The 19,228-nt window shown below is 38.8% G+C and overlaps 1 protein-coding gene across 1 annotated transcript; it reads left to right on the top strand.

The window, feature by feature from the left end:
- Window positions 1-10,193: 10,193 nt before the first annotated feature.
- LOC131221205 (protein DETOXIFICATION 18-like) lies at window positions 10,194-18,934 on the top strand. The gene is made up of 7 exons (XM_058216381.1): window positions 10,194-10,577; window positions 11,735-12,279; window positions 15,436-15,522; window positions 15,654-15,710; window positions 15,803-16,041; window positions 16,173-16,291; window positions 18,431-18,934. The coding sequence occupies exons 1-7, from the start codon at window positions 10,320-10,322 to the stop codon at window positions 18,557-18,559; spliced, it is 1,434 nt and encodes a 477-aa protein (XP_058072364.1). The 5' UTR covers window positions 10,194-10,319; the 3' UTR covers window positions 18,560-18,934.
- The last annotated feature ends 294 nt before the right edge of the window (window positions 18,935-19,228 follow it).

A 19,228-nucleotide genomic window follows, 5' to 3' on the forward strand; every position in this document is an offset into this window, starting at 1 on the left:
ATTCCTTAGCTCCGTCAAGCTTCCACACGCGCAGCCATGGTAATTCCATTACGCCATAATTTCACAATTCTCCAGGAACCTTTATTCCAAGAGGGATTGAACCAATTTCATCCCAAACTATACCACCAGTCCTCAAACCTCAATGAGTGGATCATGACCAAATGGTACAAATTATTAAGGAAGTTGCAGGCCAGGTACTATGTTACAACGTTATCCCGGTATATCACAAGCCATGTCCCGAATGGATAAATCAACAACATCCATTGTTGTGAAAATATCAGCTGAACTTTACCTTGTTTTCAGGCGATCCTGGTCAGTTGACTATTGAACATGTCAGTCGATTCACTATGCAGTTCGAAGAGTTAGCGAATCATAACTATCATAAGTTATAATTATTTAGTCATTTGCTAACAGCGATATCCTTTACATGGTATTAAAATCTATTACCAGATTCGATACACACTTGGCGAGAAACAGAAGTGAAATTCCATGCTCAATTTTTCTTTAAGATTAGAAAAATAACCATGGTCAATCTCGCCTATTTTCGGTGGTTACCGGGAAAAACTTGTTAGAATTATATTACTCAGTTCAAAAGGGCAAAGAGCCAATGTAAGATTGTCATGATCGAAGCCTAATTTATGCAACTAGCACAAGATGGGCTCGAATATAAGCTTCATAAGAAGTTCATTGGGATAGAGTTCATGGACCTATATGATTTGATTAGGAAGGTCTCTAAGTACAAGGAACTGTTGCAAGAAGGTGTTTGGCAGAAAAACTCGTCAATAAGGACTTCTTATCATGACTCAAATTACAAGGTTGTGATTGCCGAAGTGGTAGCTAAGAAACCAATCATATGTTCAGCATTGATTAAAGAGGAATCAACCACATCGACCGCATAAAAAACTCAAAAGGTTTACACTTTGACATCACAAGGGCCAATGAGATATTTGAAATTATGTTGGCTGGAAAGTTTATCAAGGTTACCATGAATCATAATATAACTTCATCCGACGAATTACAAAAGATCAATTATTACAAGTGGCATGGAACTCAGTTTCATTCAACTAATAAATGTCTTGTATCCAAGAACGTTGTCCAAGATAACATCTACCGCGGGTTGTTGAAGTTTTCAGAAAAAGGTGAGAAAGCTATGTTGATCGACATGGATCCACTCCCGCCCAATCTTGAGGTCAATACAGTCACGAAGAATCTAAGAAAGCCTAATCAGCCACGGGCGAAGGTAGATCTTGGTCCGACTAACCAGGAAGACATGCAATGAGGACTAATGCGAGGGCAACTCCTCAGTTGGGTGTTACTCAGCTGAACACCATTCGACAAGACAAGCGGGGTTTTTAACTATGGGAACGATGTGCCAGAAGGACTATTCCCGAATAAAGAGATCCTCTTAGATCAAGGTTGTATGGGCGTTGCATGACCCCTAGGCAACATGAGAGGAACGGCCAGTATTGGCCATAAACGATCCTTAATTGCTACCAATAAGTGAGGGTATCCATCCAGAGGATGGTTAAGCCCCTAACAATTCGAGAAGGGGTATAGAAGTGGGTTATGCATCCAAAATTCCCAGTAGCACCAGAGGTATTGACTCAAACTCAGAAACAATAATGGCAGAGGCATCGAGAATCGGAATAAGTCACAGACCTCCCTCGGCCGGATGTAGTCCAACCGCGACCATTCTGGGGAATTCCTGTTTTTGAAGAAATAGTGGTTGTAAACACAGTAGGGGAAGTCCTCTCTCCCATTTTGAGTGACCAAGACTCCAATGTTTTCGGCTAGTCTGATCGGTCAGCTAGTCCAAAGGAGGAAGATGTTTGCGGTAATCTATCATATTATCTTAGCGACGAATGTTTCCCAAGGGATGAATGGTTGGTAAGTGAATTAGCAACGACTGTTGAAACACTGTAAGTCGCCTCACCAGCAAGTGCCTCGACTAGCCTTGCAGTCGATAAAAGCATTAAGCAGGATGAAGACTTTGATGTAAAAATGGATGTGAAAACTCTAAAGGGTAAATGTTTGAAGGAAGGGATTGTGTTCGGGACATTTCCACCAGTCATGTTTCATTGAAACACGGTGTTCACACTGCCTTCCAGCTTCTAGGGCAGACCAACCCAGTCAAGTAGAATGGCAGGTGATGTGGAAGAATTTAGTTCCCAAGTGGTAATACAATATGCCTCCTTTCCATTTGAGGAGACAACTGAAAATAAGCTTGAGATGGATGAATCGGGGGCTATGTTTGAAAGAGTATTCATAGAAAGACCCACTCACGGCGTGATGCAACATCTCAAACCGTTATAATATTTATTTATCTTGAAGGATACTTAGTCACCAGAATCTTGGTTGATAATGGGCCCCCGTTAACCTATTACCATTGAGAATGATGTCAAAATTAAGGAAGATAGTGGCTAACTTGATCTCTTCGGAGGTTACCATCAGTAATTTTGCAAGTCACATTACAAAGAATCACGAGGTCCTGCCAGTCGACTTGATTGCTGAATCAAAACGATATTGGCTCCATTTTTGTGGTTGATACTTCATCCGGCTACAATGCCTTGTTGGGTAGAGACTGAATTCATTCATTCACTTGTATCCCATCGTCCCTACATCAGTTCATAATCTTTCGTAATCTAGATAAGGTTAAACTAGTCCTGGCCAATAACAAACCTTTCTTGGCCACTTTAAATGCAAATGAAGCCTATTATTATGGGGAAGAAGCAGGACCAGTTCAGTTTACTGGAAGGAACAAATTCAGCTGACCAAGTGGAATATCCGTAAAAAAAAAAAAAAAAAAGAATTCAAATAGTGTTGTGCAAGCCATTATCGAAGTAATTCGACCAAGTGATATCCTATTGAGGGACATTGTTCCTTGTAGGCCGGTTCCATGTTCTACTATCGAAGATATTCCATGATCAATACATCAAAAGAGAAGCAACAGTAGGCTGATTTCACGGCCAAAATAAGAAGGCTTGAAGAAAGCCTGAAAGATACAAATGATGGTTGTCTGGTGAACTTGGCCGATAAGGATGCCTCGACTAGAGAAGAGGATATCGAGCTTAAGGAAGCTCCTGATAAGTTAAAGGATTCTTAGCTACAAGTTCAAGCTCCTTTGGTAGAGGTCAGTTTATTGACCGTGCAAGACCTGAAGCTCATGTTCATCAGTGATTTGCTGAGACCTCAAGAGAAAGTATGGCTAATTAATTTACTTGAATAGTTCACCGATTGCTTCGTATGAGATTACCATGAGATGTCAGAACTCGATCGAGGTTTAGTAAAGTACAAGTTACCTATAAAAGAATGGTATTAACCGCATAAGCAACATTCGTGGCGAATGACATCGGAAGTAACCCAAAAAATAAAAGAAGAGATCGAACGACTTCTAAAGGATGGTTTCATTAGGCTATTAAATATGTTGAATGGATTTCGAATGTTGTCCCAGTTATTAAAAAAAAAAGAATGGTAAATTACGGGTTTGCATTGATTTTTGAAATTTGAATCTGGTCACGAAAAAGATGAATACCTAATGTTGGCGTCCGATCAACTAATTGATAGGGCTACCGGATATAGGATCGTAACTTTCATAGATGGCCATTCAGAGTATAACCAGATTTATATTGCAATGGACAATGTGCTGAAAATGGCATTTAGATGTCCAGGTCCGTTAGGAACTTATTGTTGGGTGGTGATGCCTTTCAGACTTAAAAATGCAAGAGCCATATATCAGAGAGCAATGAACACCATATTCCATTATGTAATCAGCTGATTTATGGAGGTCTATGTGGACGATGTATTGTTCAAATCGGCTGATATAGAAGATCATGTCGTTCAATTGCGCAAATCATTTAAGCGAATGAGGCTCCATAAACTAAAAATGAACCCCCTAAAGTGTGCTTTTAGGGTTTCAGCTAAATTTTTTTAGGGATTCTTGATTTATCAGCGAGGAATAGAGGTCGATCAGAATAAGGCTTGAGTAATCATTAACACTCAACCACTGAAGAATAAAGTGGAGTTGTAACAATTCCTAGGTTAAGTAAATTTCATGCGGAGATTCATATCTAATTGTGCAGGGAAAACCAACATATTTTCACCATTGATATAGCTGAAGAAAGGGTCCAAGTTCAAGTGGGAAGAAGAGCATTAGCTAGCCTTCGATAAAATCAAGGAGTATCTGATGAAGCTGCCAGTATTGATGCCAAGTCCCAAAAGTTCATTCGTAGTGGTTTATCTGGCCCATGTAGTCACTAAGTCGCGTTTTGGTTCCTTTCAAGTGGTATTCTCAAATCCTCTTTAGTTAAAAACATAACTAATCCATGGATTAGTTAGCGTTGGAACCCTCTAGGGGAGGATTAGAGAGCCCTTTATAAACCCTATTTCCTTTTAGGGCAACCCATCCAAAAAGAAAAACAAGAGAGAGAGAGAGAGGAATGAGAGTGCCATTCTTGTGCTGCACTGAGTCGGGTCAACTCGGTTAAGTTGTGCATGGGTCTTTAGTTCGATTCAGGGTTCCTCCCTGGTTTAGAGGAGAGAAAGCATAAGAGAGAAAGGAGAAAGGAGGGAGATAGAGGAAGAGAATATATGTAGAGAGAGAGAGAGCCGCTACATTGCCTCACCAGGTTAACTCGTCCGAGTCACTGGTGCAAGCTGTTGGTTGAGTTTTGGCCTGACAATCTTGCTAGACAAGCTGGAGGTGAGAGAACAAAGAAAGGAGAGGAAAAATAGAGAAGATAGAGAGAGAGCGAGATGTTTTTCATTGAACAACACCAACTCGACCCGACGAGTTCGGTCTAGGTTGTCGTCTAGGTGACTGGTCGAGTAGAGAAGAAGAGGAAGAGAAAGGAGAAGGAAGGAAGAGCATAGAGAGAAGAAGATAGGAGGAAAGGGACTCGGCCTCTGTTGAGTCGAGTTAATGGACTCGCTACTAAGTCGAGGGGCTGCTAACTAAGTTGTGCCGAGTTAGGCTCTGGTCTAGTCCAAGTACTGTTGGACTTCTGGAAGTAAGAGAAGGTGAGGGAGAAAGGAAAAGAGGAAGAAGATTAGAGAGAGGGAAGTGGGAGTGTTGCTTGCTACTGAGTTAACTGAGCTGAAACTCATTGATTCAGACTGAGTTTGGCTAAATTAGGGGTTTTTCGGTTTCCAGCTAGGTTGAGTTGGGCTTAGGTATGGATTAACTAAGCAAAACAGTTAGTGATTTATTCTTCTCCCAAGCTTAACAGACTTGATTATATCGGGTCAAATCCGAGCGATACTCGGTTTATCATTGCATCGAATCATCGGGTCCTGTCAAATGGGGTCGATCATTTCTGGTGAGTTGACTCATGGAGTTCTTCATTGAGTCTATTATTTATAGAAAGCTGATTGTTGGTAGTTTCCCTAGTGTTTTGATCAGATCATGGCCGCAGGTTTATCAATCAAATTTGACTTTATCGAGTTACAATCATGTGTTATCTAGCGGGCCACACATCTAAGTTGTTTGAGCAAGGTGAGGACTCCCCTTTTAAGGTTTCCACTTAAATTTGTTAATCTTAATATAAATAATGTTTTAATCTCTTACATTTAATATCTCCTAAATTACTTGATTAATGTACTTGTCTCACTATGCAAATATGTTAATCTGTTGCGCAAATGACTCTTGAATTGAATAATTGACATGTCTCTTTAATTCTAGTAAGTATGAATGATTTAAGTTTCATATGTTATCTTAAGTTAATTTTTTTTTCAATCGATTAGATATTGCTACTTGTGATTATTTGATGATATTTTGAAGTCTTTGAACTAATGATATGTTTCTAATAGATTGAAGGGAATTTGTCATGGACTTACCATCTCGTGGATCATTTGCACCTATACGGCCTTTTGGGATAACCTATTTTTATCACATCTGTTGACATACTATTTGCCATATGTGGCTTTGATTGGATAATTTCCATACATGACTTTGATTGTATATTTTCCCTATGCAGCTTTGATGTAATATTTTCCCTTTGCAACTTTGATAGAATATTTGCCCTTGGCTTGATGGTATAATTTGTATAAACTTATTGATTTTCATGTCATTATACGGAGTTCCATATGATTTTCGGGTGAAGCAGAAATTCACTTGTTGATTTTCTAGTTATCTTGTGGAGTTCGTGTACAATATGATTTTTGGGTGTAATAAAAGGTCATATGTTGATTATTTGAGTATTTGAATATATTCACTCATATTGTGATTTCTACTACATTTTCTTAATAATGAAATTATGTTAGTTGGCTATATTCTCATGTATATGATAATGATTTCGAATTTCATTGTTTAATATATCTTTTTTTATGTCTTGCGAACTATATTTGATTATGAATGATAAGTGTGTAATCTTAGAAGGTATTCCTCACTGCGATAACCATTGATGATATCAAAACATATCAGTTGATGTAGGTGTAGAGTGAACCAATGCTGTTCACTTGGTTGCTGGAACAGATGGGCAGTTGGGGAGCTAGACGAGGTCCCGATGGGACATATTGAGCTCATCAATAGTTAATAGATTTTTATTTTAGATTCGTGTACTTTTGATATTTAGATTGTATAAGTCATGTATGGGCACCACATTTGGATTTTCGTTATGAATGGAAACATTTTACTCAATGCATGGTTTACTCTGCTAATAATTGTTGCTAACTTTGATTGATGACAAGATTTTTAAAATTTAGACTTTAAATGTCAGGTTAACACTCAGATTTTTGACAAACGAGTGTTATACCTGATTTCGAAAACTGGGGTGTTACAAATGGTTATCAGGGTGACGACGCGTGTAAATAATTAATGCTGCATTAATGAGGGGTCGCATGTCACCTTCACCTTTTTCCAAAGGCGATGTGACGTGGGGGGCAATGTTCATCCCCGTAGTCGCCATTTCTCATAGGAACCAATCGGAGCAGGTTATGTGTGATATGTACAGATTCGCATGATAATTTTGAAGATCTGCTTAGATGTACATTGAAGATTTCTTGATAACATAGCTGGAGTGCATCGAGCAATGCCACGTCATTATGAAGATGGCCGAGCATGAAGGAGCAATTATAAGACAAATAACAAAAGGAGAAACAGGGGAAAGCAAGTAGTGTTGAATGATTATGACAACCATTAAAACGTGAGAATAATCTAGATGGCCAAAGTAGAACTATAAATAGAAGAGGAATGCAAGAGGAAAATTTGGTCTCATACCAACCCAATCAAAACCAAACATTGTCTTTCAATTATCATTTCAATTACCAGTAAATTACATTTCTCAGTGTAATCACTTTACTTTTCTGCAAAGTTAAATACGTTTTTTAATGTAATTCTTTACTTTCGGCTTGTTGTTTACATTCTATAGTGTAATCCATAGGATTAATCAAGTAGCTGATAATCTTAGTTATAATTTGAGTCTATGCTTGCATGCTAGATTCAGTTCTATATTAGAAAAGATGTCTTGCAACTACTTTTCACGACCAACAATAAGAATTCTTTTCTCATTTTTCTTTATCTGTACTGAAAAGTCCTTTTATACAAAGGCAAAGGTATAACCAATCATTAGATGACAAACCCTACCCTCTGAATATCACCTGATCATGTTTTCACATTGAGTGAGTGGCTGAATAGGTGACCGACTCATCATATCTCAGTCATATATTACATGTCTGCCTATCCCAATGCTTAGGGTCATAGTTGTTCGGGTTGAATTGAGCCATAATTTTAATTCTAGCACGCCCACATTTCAACAGTAAAAAATCGAGCAACAACACTGTCTGTCCACCTTTTCATATCACTTTATTGTCGTAGGCCTAAAAATAAAGAAGATCCAAAGCTCAAGTGGACTACACCACGGGGAAGCCATGGTGATAATGACAGTCCACCACAGGAAGTCATGGTGATAACGACGTGCACCTTCATATGGCCCACCGTAATGTTTATTTGCCATCCACCTTGTTCATAAAGTAACGTAAACTTGGATGAAGGGAAATTACAAATATCAACTTCATCCAAACAGGGAAATCACAAATATTGGCTTCATACAAAACTTTCGTGGCCCAAGTTTTCAATGGTAGGCGTTTAGTCCCCATGGTTTCCACTTGATGTTTTGGATCTGCCTCATCTATGAACACATGGTATAAAATGATATGAAAAATGGATGGATGGCATATATAAAACATATACATCATGGTAAGGACGGAGAGGCACTACAGAATGGGTAAGTTTTTAGTATAGACTCGACGAAGCACCCACCTTTTTTTACTTGACCCGAACAAAACCTACTAAACCAAAGTAGACCTCTACCCGTATGGACGAACCTGTAAAGATAAAAATACTCCCACTTTTTTCCAGCTACTTTACCCTAAAGATCAATGGCATTTTCATCCATAACCCTATTTCCGTACCCTAAAAATTTACTTTAGTAGCAAAAGTTTTCAGGTGTTTAGGAAAAAAAGGCACAGTAAGGAAGAGTCTACGGTGCTAATTTTTTCCTACAGAATCCAAGTCCGACTCACAGATTATTGTATAGGAACCTTTCCATGCACCGCGTGGCAATTGGATTAGCAGCATCCGCATCTACTATATAGACGGTCCACTAGGTTTACCTCACTCTTCGCTTACTACTGGAGAAAAATCACAGCAATCCGTTGGTCCCGAACATCTGTAACATGACCTAATACTACCAATGATTTTGTGCGTCCCATGACACTGAATTTTATGGTATGGATCATCTGCTAAGTATGAGTCTTTCAAGGCAGCCTAGGAAGAATCCACTGGATCTAATGGACAGTTCAGATGGGTATTATTGAGAATTCGAAATAAGTCCAAATGAATTAGGCGCGAATACGGATCCTCTGTTTGCGTCAAGCAGAAAATTTGTCGTAGCAGCAATCTACTTGGACACGGTATCATTACACACCGTAATTGCTGACCGGCATGAACCAATGACGATACAAGAAAGGCAAAAAGTCATGCTTTTGACCAAGAGAGGATCCAGACTCGTTCGGGTTACCATGCCTTTCCATGCACTCTGTAAAGTAAGTCGCATAAATCTCATTGGATTTGCTTGTATATCACGTGTACAATTTAATTTATTTATTCGGAACGGAATGGTCAACAACTTGTACCTCGATTAGCTGAGAACCGTTGTTTTAACGGTACCAAATGTAACCCCGGTTAAAATATAATAATAATATTAATAATAATAATAAAACTCTTGATGAATTACAACAGTGGCAACTGTGAAAAACTACTCCCCAACCGATGGAGCGGATTAACTGCTTAGTGGGTGTTACCTTGACCGTTTGGGGCCTACATTAGTGTGTTGTATATACAAGCGGTCCGCGGTCCATCAGTTTTTCTAAATTATTTCAGTAGGTGAATTGAAAATTAAAGCAGATTTCAATATCCGGTGGACCGCAGTCTTAAATAATAGTTAAAAACTTCTTATGAGCTCAGAAAGTTTTTTAAATAAACATTACATATACAATAAGGTGGGCCCAGCAAGTTTTTAATGGTAATACGTTCAATCACCACTGTTTCCTGTATCGTGGTTCATCTGAGATTTGGATTTATTTATTTATTTATTTTTTTAATGATAATACGTTCAATCACCACGGTTTCTTATGTCGTGGTCCATCTGAGATTTGGATTTATTTAATTTTTGGGACCACCTCCTAAAATGAGATGTAAAAATGGATTGATGGCATGGATATTCAGCAAATCATCAAGGTAAACCCCAATGGTAACGGTAACACCCACTTAGGTGTTACCTATGTAACAGCTAATCCGCTCCAAAGTTCGGAGGGTGTCGCCCCTGATGTTCGGATCAGATTGATTTTTATTTTATTTTTTCAATATTCAGCTATATGCCTGATCGACGGGTTTGATGAAAGGTACAAACTGCACTGATCCGCACGCAAACTTATGGTTGACATCCATCCCCATTATTCCCTTTTAGTGGGACCCACCTGAGCTGTGCATCTCGCTGATTTTTTGTTTTTACCCCCACATGCTAAAAATCGAAGATAAAATATAATGGATGTAGATGGCTTTACAAGTAGAACATCTGCGTAGAACACAGACTTCCCATCCGTTTACTAGTGGCTGCGCATGAGACCTTGCAGTCCGCAGAGTATCAAAGGTTTTTTTTTTTTTTTTTTGTGGCTAGAAATAGAAATAACAGTGATCCTGTGATTTTGAAGTCCATACACACAAACAGCGAGACTTTTTCCCCCGCGTACATTCAGTAGTGACGTAACCAGATTTCTCCTATTTATGCGAGACTAAACGAAGGAAAGGTCTGAAGGAGAAGAAGATGTCTGAAAAAGGAGGAGATAGAGAACCATTGCTAGTAGGAGGAGAGGAAGGGCGAAAGAGATGGTGGAAGAAAGTGTTGGACTTGGAGGAGGCGAAGAACCAGGTGTTGTTCTCGGTTCCGATGATAGTCACGAATGTCTCTTATTACTGCATCACCTTGGTCTCCGTCATGTTCGCCGGTCACCTCGGCGAGCTCGAGCTTGCCGGCTCCACCCTCGCCAATTCCTGGGCAACTGTTACTGGTCTTGCCCTCATGGTACCTCTCTCTCTCTCTCTCTCTCTCTCTCTCTCTCTCTCTCTCTCCTACAACTAACCAGAATGAGGGACCGGACCTTCTTTCAATTTGGTTCAGCACACACAAGACTACCCATTTGCACACTCATACCAACTATCCATCTATTGCGCCCTCTCTCTCTCTCTCCTACAACTAACCAGAATGAGGGACCGGACCTTCTTTCAATTTGGCTCAGCACACACAAGACTACCCATTTGCACACTCATACCAACTATCCATCTATTGCGCCCCACTTTCGATTGATCCAACTCAAAACTCAGACCACTTGGGCAAACGCAGCCCTCCCATCCATCAAGTAGATGTCGCTCTGGATTAGTTACAGCCCATAGACTATGCCCCATTAGTGGATGGCCCACTGTACTGGTCGATCCTAACCAACGGGACAAATGAAGAAAATTGGCTAGGAGCACAAGTGCTGGTCTTGAGAATATCTGAATTTTTCAGCAATGTAATTGATTATTCCCAAATGGATCATTGGAAGATCTTTAGCAGAGCAATATGTAGCTGGATAATCAAGATTCATCAATTGTAATTCTGGAAAGCCCACTGAAAGCAAAACCAGTTCTCTGGAAATTTTACAGGTTCTTGCCGGGATCTTGGACCTGTTTACTTTGAAATCACTCAAGGAATCATGACAAGTTGAAGTTCTATGGTTAACAGAGTATATATGGTAAAATGAAATACAACATCTAATTCATTAAGACTTGTTTAGCCAACTAGAAACAAATTTCACAAATTGACTGGAACTCGTGCATGAAGATCACTGACCTTCTTGTTCCTGAAAGAGATTACAAGCCAATATGGATGTCAGAATTTGGCCCTGAATTTTTATTTATTTATTTCTTTTCCCTTTCTATTGGTGTTCTCTATTGTACGTTCTGTTTCCCTTTTAAAATCCTGTTTTTACAGATGTATCTAATCCAACAGAAACAGATCACTAGATATTGCGTGTAGGTTATGTTGATGTCCTTTCATTAGATTGTTTCATTATTTTATTTTTTTCCCCTTCTCTTTTCTTTTCACAATCAAGAGATTATACCCTTTAAAATTTACCTCATTTTTTCACAGGTTATTCTAAATTCTGTTATTCTATTTTTATGTTATGTATTCTGTTTCAGACTGGTCTAAGTGGGGCTCTTGAAACTCTTTGTGGCCAAGGATTCGGTGCTAAGTTATACAGGATGCTGGGGATTTACCTTCAATCATCAATCATCACATCTCTTTTCTTTTCTGTCATCGTATCTGTCTTGTGGCTTTTTTCGGAACCCATATTGATTTTGCTCCATCAAGAGCCGGAGATTGCAAAAATGGCTGGCCTCTATTTGAGGTATCTCATCCCCGGATTATTTGCATATGGGTTTCTACAATGTATTTTGAGGTTTCTCCAGACACAAAGTGTTGTGGTGCCTCTGGTCATTTGCTCGCTCGTCCCTTTTGTTATCCATGTGGGTATAACATATGTCATAGTTCATCACACAGCCCTTGGGTTCAAGGGAGCAGCGCTTGCAGCAGCAATATCGTTGTGGATATCATTTCTTATGTTGGCTCTCTATGTGAACTATTCAAAGAGATTTAAGCATACTTGGGAAGGGCTTTCAATGGAAGCGTTCCAGTATGTACTTCCGAACATGAAGTTGGCAATCCCCTCAGCCTTTATGGTTTGGTATGTAAACTATACTAGCTATTTCTTCTCTCAAAATATTGTACAATTGATTATTTCTTGTATCGGACTCTTGTATGTCATTCTTCTATGTGCTTAATCTGCTATGTTTGTTTTTAAGTTGACCTCAAAACACACTATGTCAGTATTCATAAGGCTACTACGAAGAAACTCTTCAGGCGCTGATCGAACTTGAAATTTATCTTAAAGAGTACTATAAACATGCATAGAAACTAATACGATTACAAGGCATGCATTTTAGGACAATAAGGAATGTACCCATTTAGTTATCTATTGTGAGAAATCTTCAACAATCACATTGGGATACCTGCCAATTAAATAAAATGCAGATAGTGAAGCATCATGACGGAATTATGGCAATATTGCTAATCAAAATTAGATCCCAAATGATTCTATTTGTAAGTGACGAAGATTTTTTCCCCCATTTAAAAATCCTATTACTTTCAAGATATGTAGCGAAAGATACTGATGCATTTCCTTTCGATTCGCCTCTCTTCCATCCCCTGAAGACTAAAGTATTTCTTATTTCCAGATAGTTTTCCATGTAGACTTTGAATGATTTGAGGCATTCCAACACTTCTGATCGCTAAATGAGATGGATTCATCTATGTAAGTTTAGCTATCAATAAACAGGACACAGTAACAATTGCCACCATAATAATCCACAAGATTTCCAGACATTTGCACTGAAAATTTTTAGGCTTTCCATTTTATATACAATTTACCATATCTAGAAAGCTACATAGCCATAGAAAATCTACACATATACATTCGTGTATCTCTCTATATTTTACATACTGTGGTGTAAAATCATTACAGTAGAACCATCGCAATTGACAACCATGCATTTACCTTTCAGTGTAGCCTCAGATTCGAAATGTAGCTTCACCAGTACTGTCACAAGACTCACAACTAAGCAGGCTGGGTCAGGCTGGGCCAGACCAAGGCCAGTCCACGTCAAGGCTAATGGACTAGGAACCATTTCAAATCCAGCCCAAGCATTCCGTGAGCCAGAATAATGGGCCTTTGTCCATCCCTAGTCTTTCCTGAAGGATTGTGGACAGAACATCAAGAGAGAGAGAGAGAGAGAGAGAGAGAGAGAGAGAGAGAGGGCTACATTGTGACTGATAATCACAAGTGTTGAGTTGTTGACTCAAGATTAAAGCTTGATATATCACATCCCAACTTACTTTAGATAACCAAATTCTATAGGTTGGGGAGTGGAAGAAATGACAAACATGGTTACAATGGTGTGAAGACTGGCTGAAGTTAATGAAGCATCATACTGTAACAATTTGTCCTATGACAACAGTCCCAACATCTGGTTTGACTAGTTGATGTTTTTTCTTAGTTTTCCTGTTGACTATCTTCCATGAGAAGCTTCTCTTTCGGCTCAGGTTCACCTTTTATTGAATGTTTTTCAACAAGACTTCACTAACATTGGACTAATGTGCTGAACTCCCACCATGGTGATGCTTGAGAATTATAGACGGCTGACCATCACCTCCACTTCTTAGAGTAAAACACCTGAAAACTGTTCATCTTAGTGGTTCTCAGATGTTGTATTTTGCTGACCACGCATAGCAAAATCAACTAAAATCATTGAGATAAAATGATTTTTCCTGAACATTGGTCCTGTTTTGAGTCTTGACTCATATTATCCCTTTACTATATGATGGTAGATTTGGACTTCCAACATTGTTATTGCGGCCTTTTTCCTTAGTTCATGCTAGATGGATCTCTGTTATCTTTATGGCCTGCAGTGATGCAGGACATGAAAATTAAATATGATATGTGAGATTTCATGCTTAAGATCACGTTAGTTCAGAAACAATTATACAAATTCCATATCCCACATGAAAGTCCAAACATTCAATTAAGGGGAATCTATGCGGGTCCAGGCCTACACATGATAGGGCTATATCAATAAAAATTATGAACCAAACGATACTCAAATATAAGAAATAATCATCCACACATGCATAGTAATCAGTCCATAATTCAGGAGATTCAGAAATTCCAATTCGAGGAACCTTAGGGTAAGAAAAGGGGCATAAAATTAGAGATTTGAGTAATTTAGGGTTAGGTTTAAGGATTTTGGGTGAAATCAGAGTGAAAGAGATGAGAGAGACGAACCAGAAAAGTATCGCACGCGTGGATAACAACAATGGCCCAAACGCACGTGCGTGTGATCCCGGCCGCACGTGTGTGGGGCCCACTATTCAGAAAAATGCCACCTTGGCCCTGGTCGGCCAGGGATAGACTCTAAAACTCCTAAATCTCAGCTCAATCTGATGTACGGTTTGTGTATGGTGCTTCGCCGAAGTTTCAGCCCTCCTGTAGGGCCAGATTCTGAAATTCTACTGTGGGGAGGAGAATTGCTGCAATAGATGATTGATTCGAGGTGTAGATGATGGGGTGAGATAAGAAGAAGGGATGATAGAAGATAGGTAGTAGAGATGGCGATGGATGGGGGCGAATTGGGATAGATTGGGTTTCGCACCACGGTAGTTAACCCTTTGATGAAGAGAGGGCTTCACATCCAATTAGGTTTCACAACTTAGAGAGTAGGAAAATGCAAAATTTTTATTAATCTTCAATGAATCAAAAAAGCTACAAGGGGTGTCTATTTATAGGAAAACCTTATACCCTAAAACTCGCGTCATGTGCACAACCTATTACTTGGCGATGAAATAAACTAAAATAAAAACCAAACAAAGAAATCTAAGGCGTTCTTGATGTTCTAAATAATATCAATAAGGAAGACCTAAAGTATGAGATCAATCCGACTAGTGAGCCACGATCATGAGATCTCATGATGGGCTTTTCTTGGATATCGGGCCCACTCTCTTGAACTAAAACTCTGTCTTCTAACTAGGAGGCCCTTCCTGGACGTCGTCATCGATTCAGATCAACGGTGGGGCCCTCCTTCTGGCGTACGTGCGTAGGGGGGTGGCGTGAGTGCGCGTGTGCGCGTGATGTCCCCATCATGCAGTTCTTGGCTACAGATTGTGTGCTTTGCCTTTTTAAGATTTTGAAACATTCAAGCTTTTGACAATATGGATCCTTTTCATGATGCATGAATCTTTAGTTTCTGTCGCATGCATTGCAAGTTTTTGATGTTTCATACTCTCACAGCTTGGAGTACTGGGCTTTTGAACTTCTGGTGTTGCTGGCGGGATTGATGCCAAACTCAGAAAACAGTACGTCGCTGATAGCAATATGGTATGGTTTCTTCACCCTCTTGATGTTCCAAATCGAGAAAACAAGAAAAAGAAAAAAAAGAAAAAAGAAAAGAAAGAGTGCAATATTGTGGTTGCTTGATCCTGAATAGTTTCTTTGCATGGTGTCTTCAGTGTAAATACAGAAGCTGTCACATTCATGTTCACGTATGGTTTCAGTGCTGCTGTTAGGTAAGTTGGAGTAGATAGAAAAATTCCATATCTAAGACGCATTTTGTTCTCCCATATTTCCTCAGTTACTGACTTGAATACTTCCACGATAGCACTCGTGTATCGAATGAGCTGGGCGCCGGGCATGTTGATCTAGCTAAGAATGCTGTGGCAGTGACGCTAAAGCTCTCCATTATTCTTGCAGCAGTGATTGTCTTGTCTCTTGCCTTTGGTCATAATATCTGGGCAAGTTCTTTCAGTAACAGCCCCACAATAATAAAAGAATTTGCTTCGATGACCCCACTACTTGCAGTTTCCATGTTATTGGATTCAGCACAAGGCGTTTTGTCAGGTTATTATAACTACTTTGCAGAATTTCCTTATTTGCTTTTGGTGCTAACTGAGCCAAATCATCATCATCCAAGCATTATCCCAATTAATTTGGGTATCATTGTCATGTCCTGTTCGATTTGTGATTTTCAGGGGTATCTAGAGGCTGTGGTTGGCAGCATTTGGCAGCATGGACCAACTTGACAGCCTTCTATGTTATCGGCATGCCAATAGCTATCCTCCTTGCATTCAAATTATCACTATATGAAAAGGTTAGTTGTTTTCTTAGGAACAAGGACTGTACAGACATTTTAATGTTCATATTCAATGTGATTTGCTAGAAATTATTGTTGGAAGACAGCACCAAATCAGTGTATATGCTGTTGCTTAGGGCCTCATCTCACTTTATTTAATTGTAATTATACATTAGAGATAAAAATTTTGGTAGGGGCTAAAAATATAAACAATGATCTTTAATACATAATTGATATTAACTAAAATGAGATGATGTCATTTTTAAGGGGCAACTAAACAAGCCCATTTGATATGTAACTGATTTATATCTAAGCATGTGACATGCTGGGAATCCAAGTACTCTTTACACTTCACATGGCCTGCACATACTTGTTGAAATAGTGAGAAGATAGTATTCTAATGCTCATGCTCTAACAAACAGTCCCCTTTGTCTTATATATTTGCTCATGCTCATGCTCTAACAAAACAGTCCCCTCTTGTCTTTATTTTATTTTATTTTTTCCCACTGTGCTCATTATTCTCACTTATCCAACCAAACTACTCAATATGGGTCATTTGTGATTTCATATCCAGATCTTTTCAACAATGATCTCCAAGTCAAGAAAGTCAAATCCCTGACTTTGGGTTACCGAATCCGTCTTTAGAATCTTTTGCTGCAATTGCTAATTTCACATTACCAATTCACTTACCAGTATTCACTTGTCCTCAATAATTCGAGCTAGATGTCCTGTAATCATTACCCTGTAATCAAAGATCTTAAAAAATAAATTTTAAAAAATAAATCTTTATTCTCTCAAGAACATTGTCAGTTTTAGAAATAACTCCAGTTCTCTATAACTTTGACACAGACATGTGTGTCAGCATTGGAAACAGACGAGAAGTGTCATGCTGAATGTCCCAAGAGAAAATGTTATGCCAACATACTATATAAATATTACTTCATAGAAGTATAAAACAGAGAAAAAGCACCACCTTTTTTTGTTTTTAATCAATGACAGACAGTACTGGAAAAAATAAAAATACAACAAAATACAAACAGGGCTGATGGCGATATAAGAGTACAATGATAGAATGCTGGAATTGAACCTCTACGAGCATACCATCAACCAGCTCAATACAATCAAGCGACTTCAAGTAGTGAGCAAATCATCCCCAGTCATGCCTTCAGACTCTTTGCAAGAGATTGCGCATGTAGGTCTCTCTGGCATGTGCCAGGCGCCAAATTTTAAAGAGTTGTGTCCTTGTTACATAGCTCTAAACATGTTTTGGTGTGCGGTGCGGTGTGCCTTTAGGTTTTGGTAAAAGAAAAATTCGGAACATTTCCTGAGCATACATTATCTTTTGTCAAAGTGTTCAAATTATCTTAGTATCATGGAGTATGTCCAGCCAAATCCACTCACCCTAAGGAAGATGCGACCCAAATCCTTCGTTTCCACCTCGGCAATAAGTCCAGAATAAACTAAATTGTAGGGAATGCAAAATCTTATGGATGCATACATAAATTATTCACAGCTCTTGGACACTTGTTGCACTAATTTTTTAAGGGAGCTATTTGGTACTCTGGCAGTGTATGGCGCTCGGTGCAGGCTCTCAAACATTGTACACATGGCATAAGTTAACTCAGATTGAACAGTCTAAATTGTGAAAGCCCTTGTCATTGAGGCACAATCCCAAAATCAGATTAGTTGAGCAATCCTAATATTTGATTCATTGACACTTGTTTGTTGAAGTAAGACTATTGGATTTTATTTTTTTTCATTTTTAACCGTACAATAAATGTTCACCAATCCAATAGTCAGATAATAAAATAAATTGAAATTTTTGTTTCATGATACATCTAAACTAGGACCCATAATTTTCACAGTTTAATTTGAATTACATGCATGCAATTTCTAAGTGCCTGTGTATCATCTATCATTCTCGCCACAATTCCAAATTTCTCTGAATTGTATTAGCAATCATTGGCTCTGTCAATTGATTGTGATTTTCTAATGCAACTGAGTTTGCTAAGAACTATTATCTATTAAAAAAAATTTATATGCTGCTATATTTCATTTGCTATGCATTAAGGTTCATTCTCTCTGTATTGAAGTGGAAGAGGCATTGTGTTTTGTTAAGCACCTAATAAAGTTTGCAATTGGGATTATTTGGTGCAGGGACTGTGGATCGGTTTGAGTTGCGGTCTCTTCTGTCAGGCCTGCACCCTCCTATTGATTACGTTGCGGACCAATTGGAGTAAATTGGAGATGTCCACAAGCGACAAACGTGACCACGTGCTCGTCTAGCCATAAATCTGACTAAATAGAATGTAATGTTGAGTGATGCGGAGAATGCAAAACAAGTTGAGTGGAATCCATGGTGCAATCTATGATGCAATCTTGTAATTTTGGAATGCTGTTCCTCTCCATGCAAAATTCATGGGTCTGGCTTCTTCTTCTTTTTTTTTGCTACTGCATTATGTCAAGGTTGGTAGCTATTTATGTATTACTATGTATTACTTTGGCAACTTATACGAGATGGTTTTCACTAGATGGTTTTCATTGTGTTATATCAGTCACCAAAATGGAATCAGTATAATGGCATTTCTCCTAACTGCGTTGGAAGCTATGTAACAAGGACAATACATCTTTCAACACAATTTCATTTTGATGGGATTGTCATGTGACATGTGTATTTTGATTTATTTTATTGATGGGTTAGATGGTTTGGTCATGTGCAATGGAGACCAAGAACTCTATTGGCTAGGAGTGAGTTGGAACAATTTTGAGGGTCTAAATGAGCAAGAGAAAGGCCGAAGAGAATGTAAATAGAGGTAGTAAGAAAAAATCAGTTGACCATTCACAGCCCCGAGTATAGGGTCGCGATATAGTAATAACTCGGTGAGACCGAGGTCAAATTCATAGGAACTAAACTTGTACGTATTCTGAAAATAATTAGAACTAGAACTAGAAGAA

This window comes from Magnolia sinica, chromosome 12 (assembly GCF_029962835.1).
Source record: "Magnolia sinica isolate HGM2019 chromosome 12, MsV1, whole genome shotgun sequence".
Classification (NCBI taxonomy): domain Eukaryota; kingdom Viridiplantae; phylum Streptophyta; class Magnoliopsida; order Magnoliales; family Magnoliaceae; genus Magnolia; species Magnolia sinica.

Coding starts and splice junctions, on each gene's coding strand:
- LOC131221205 (XM_058216381.1), top strand. CDS start 10,320: ATGTCTGAAAAAGGAGGAGATAGAGAACCATTGCTAGTAGGAGGAGAG. Junction 16,042..16,172: donor AGCACAAGGCGTTTTGTCAG/GTTATTATAACT, acceptor TGTGATTTTCAG/GGGTATCTAGAGGCTGTGGT. Junction 16,292..18,430: donor AATTATCACTATATGAAAAG/GTTAGTTGTTTT, acceptor TATTTGGTGCAG/GGACTGTGGATCGGTTTGAG.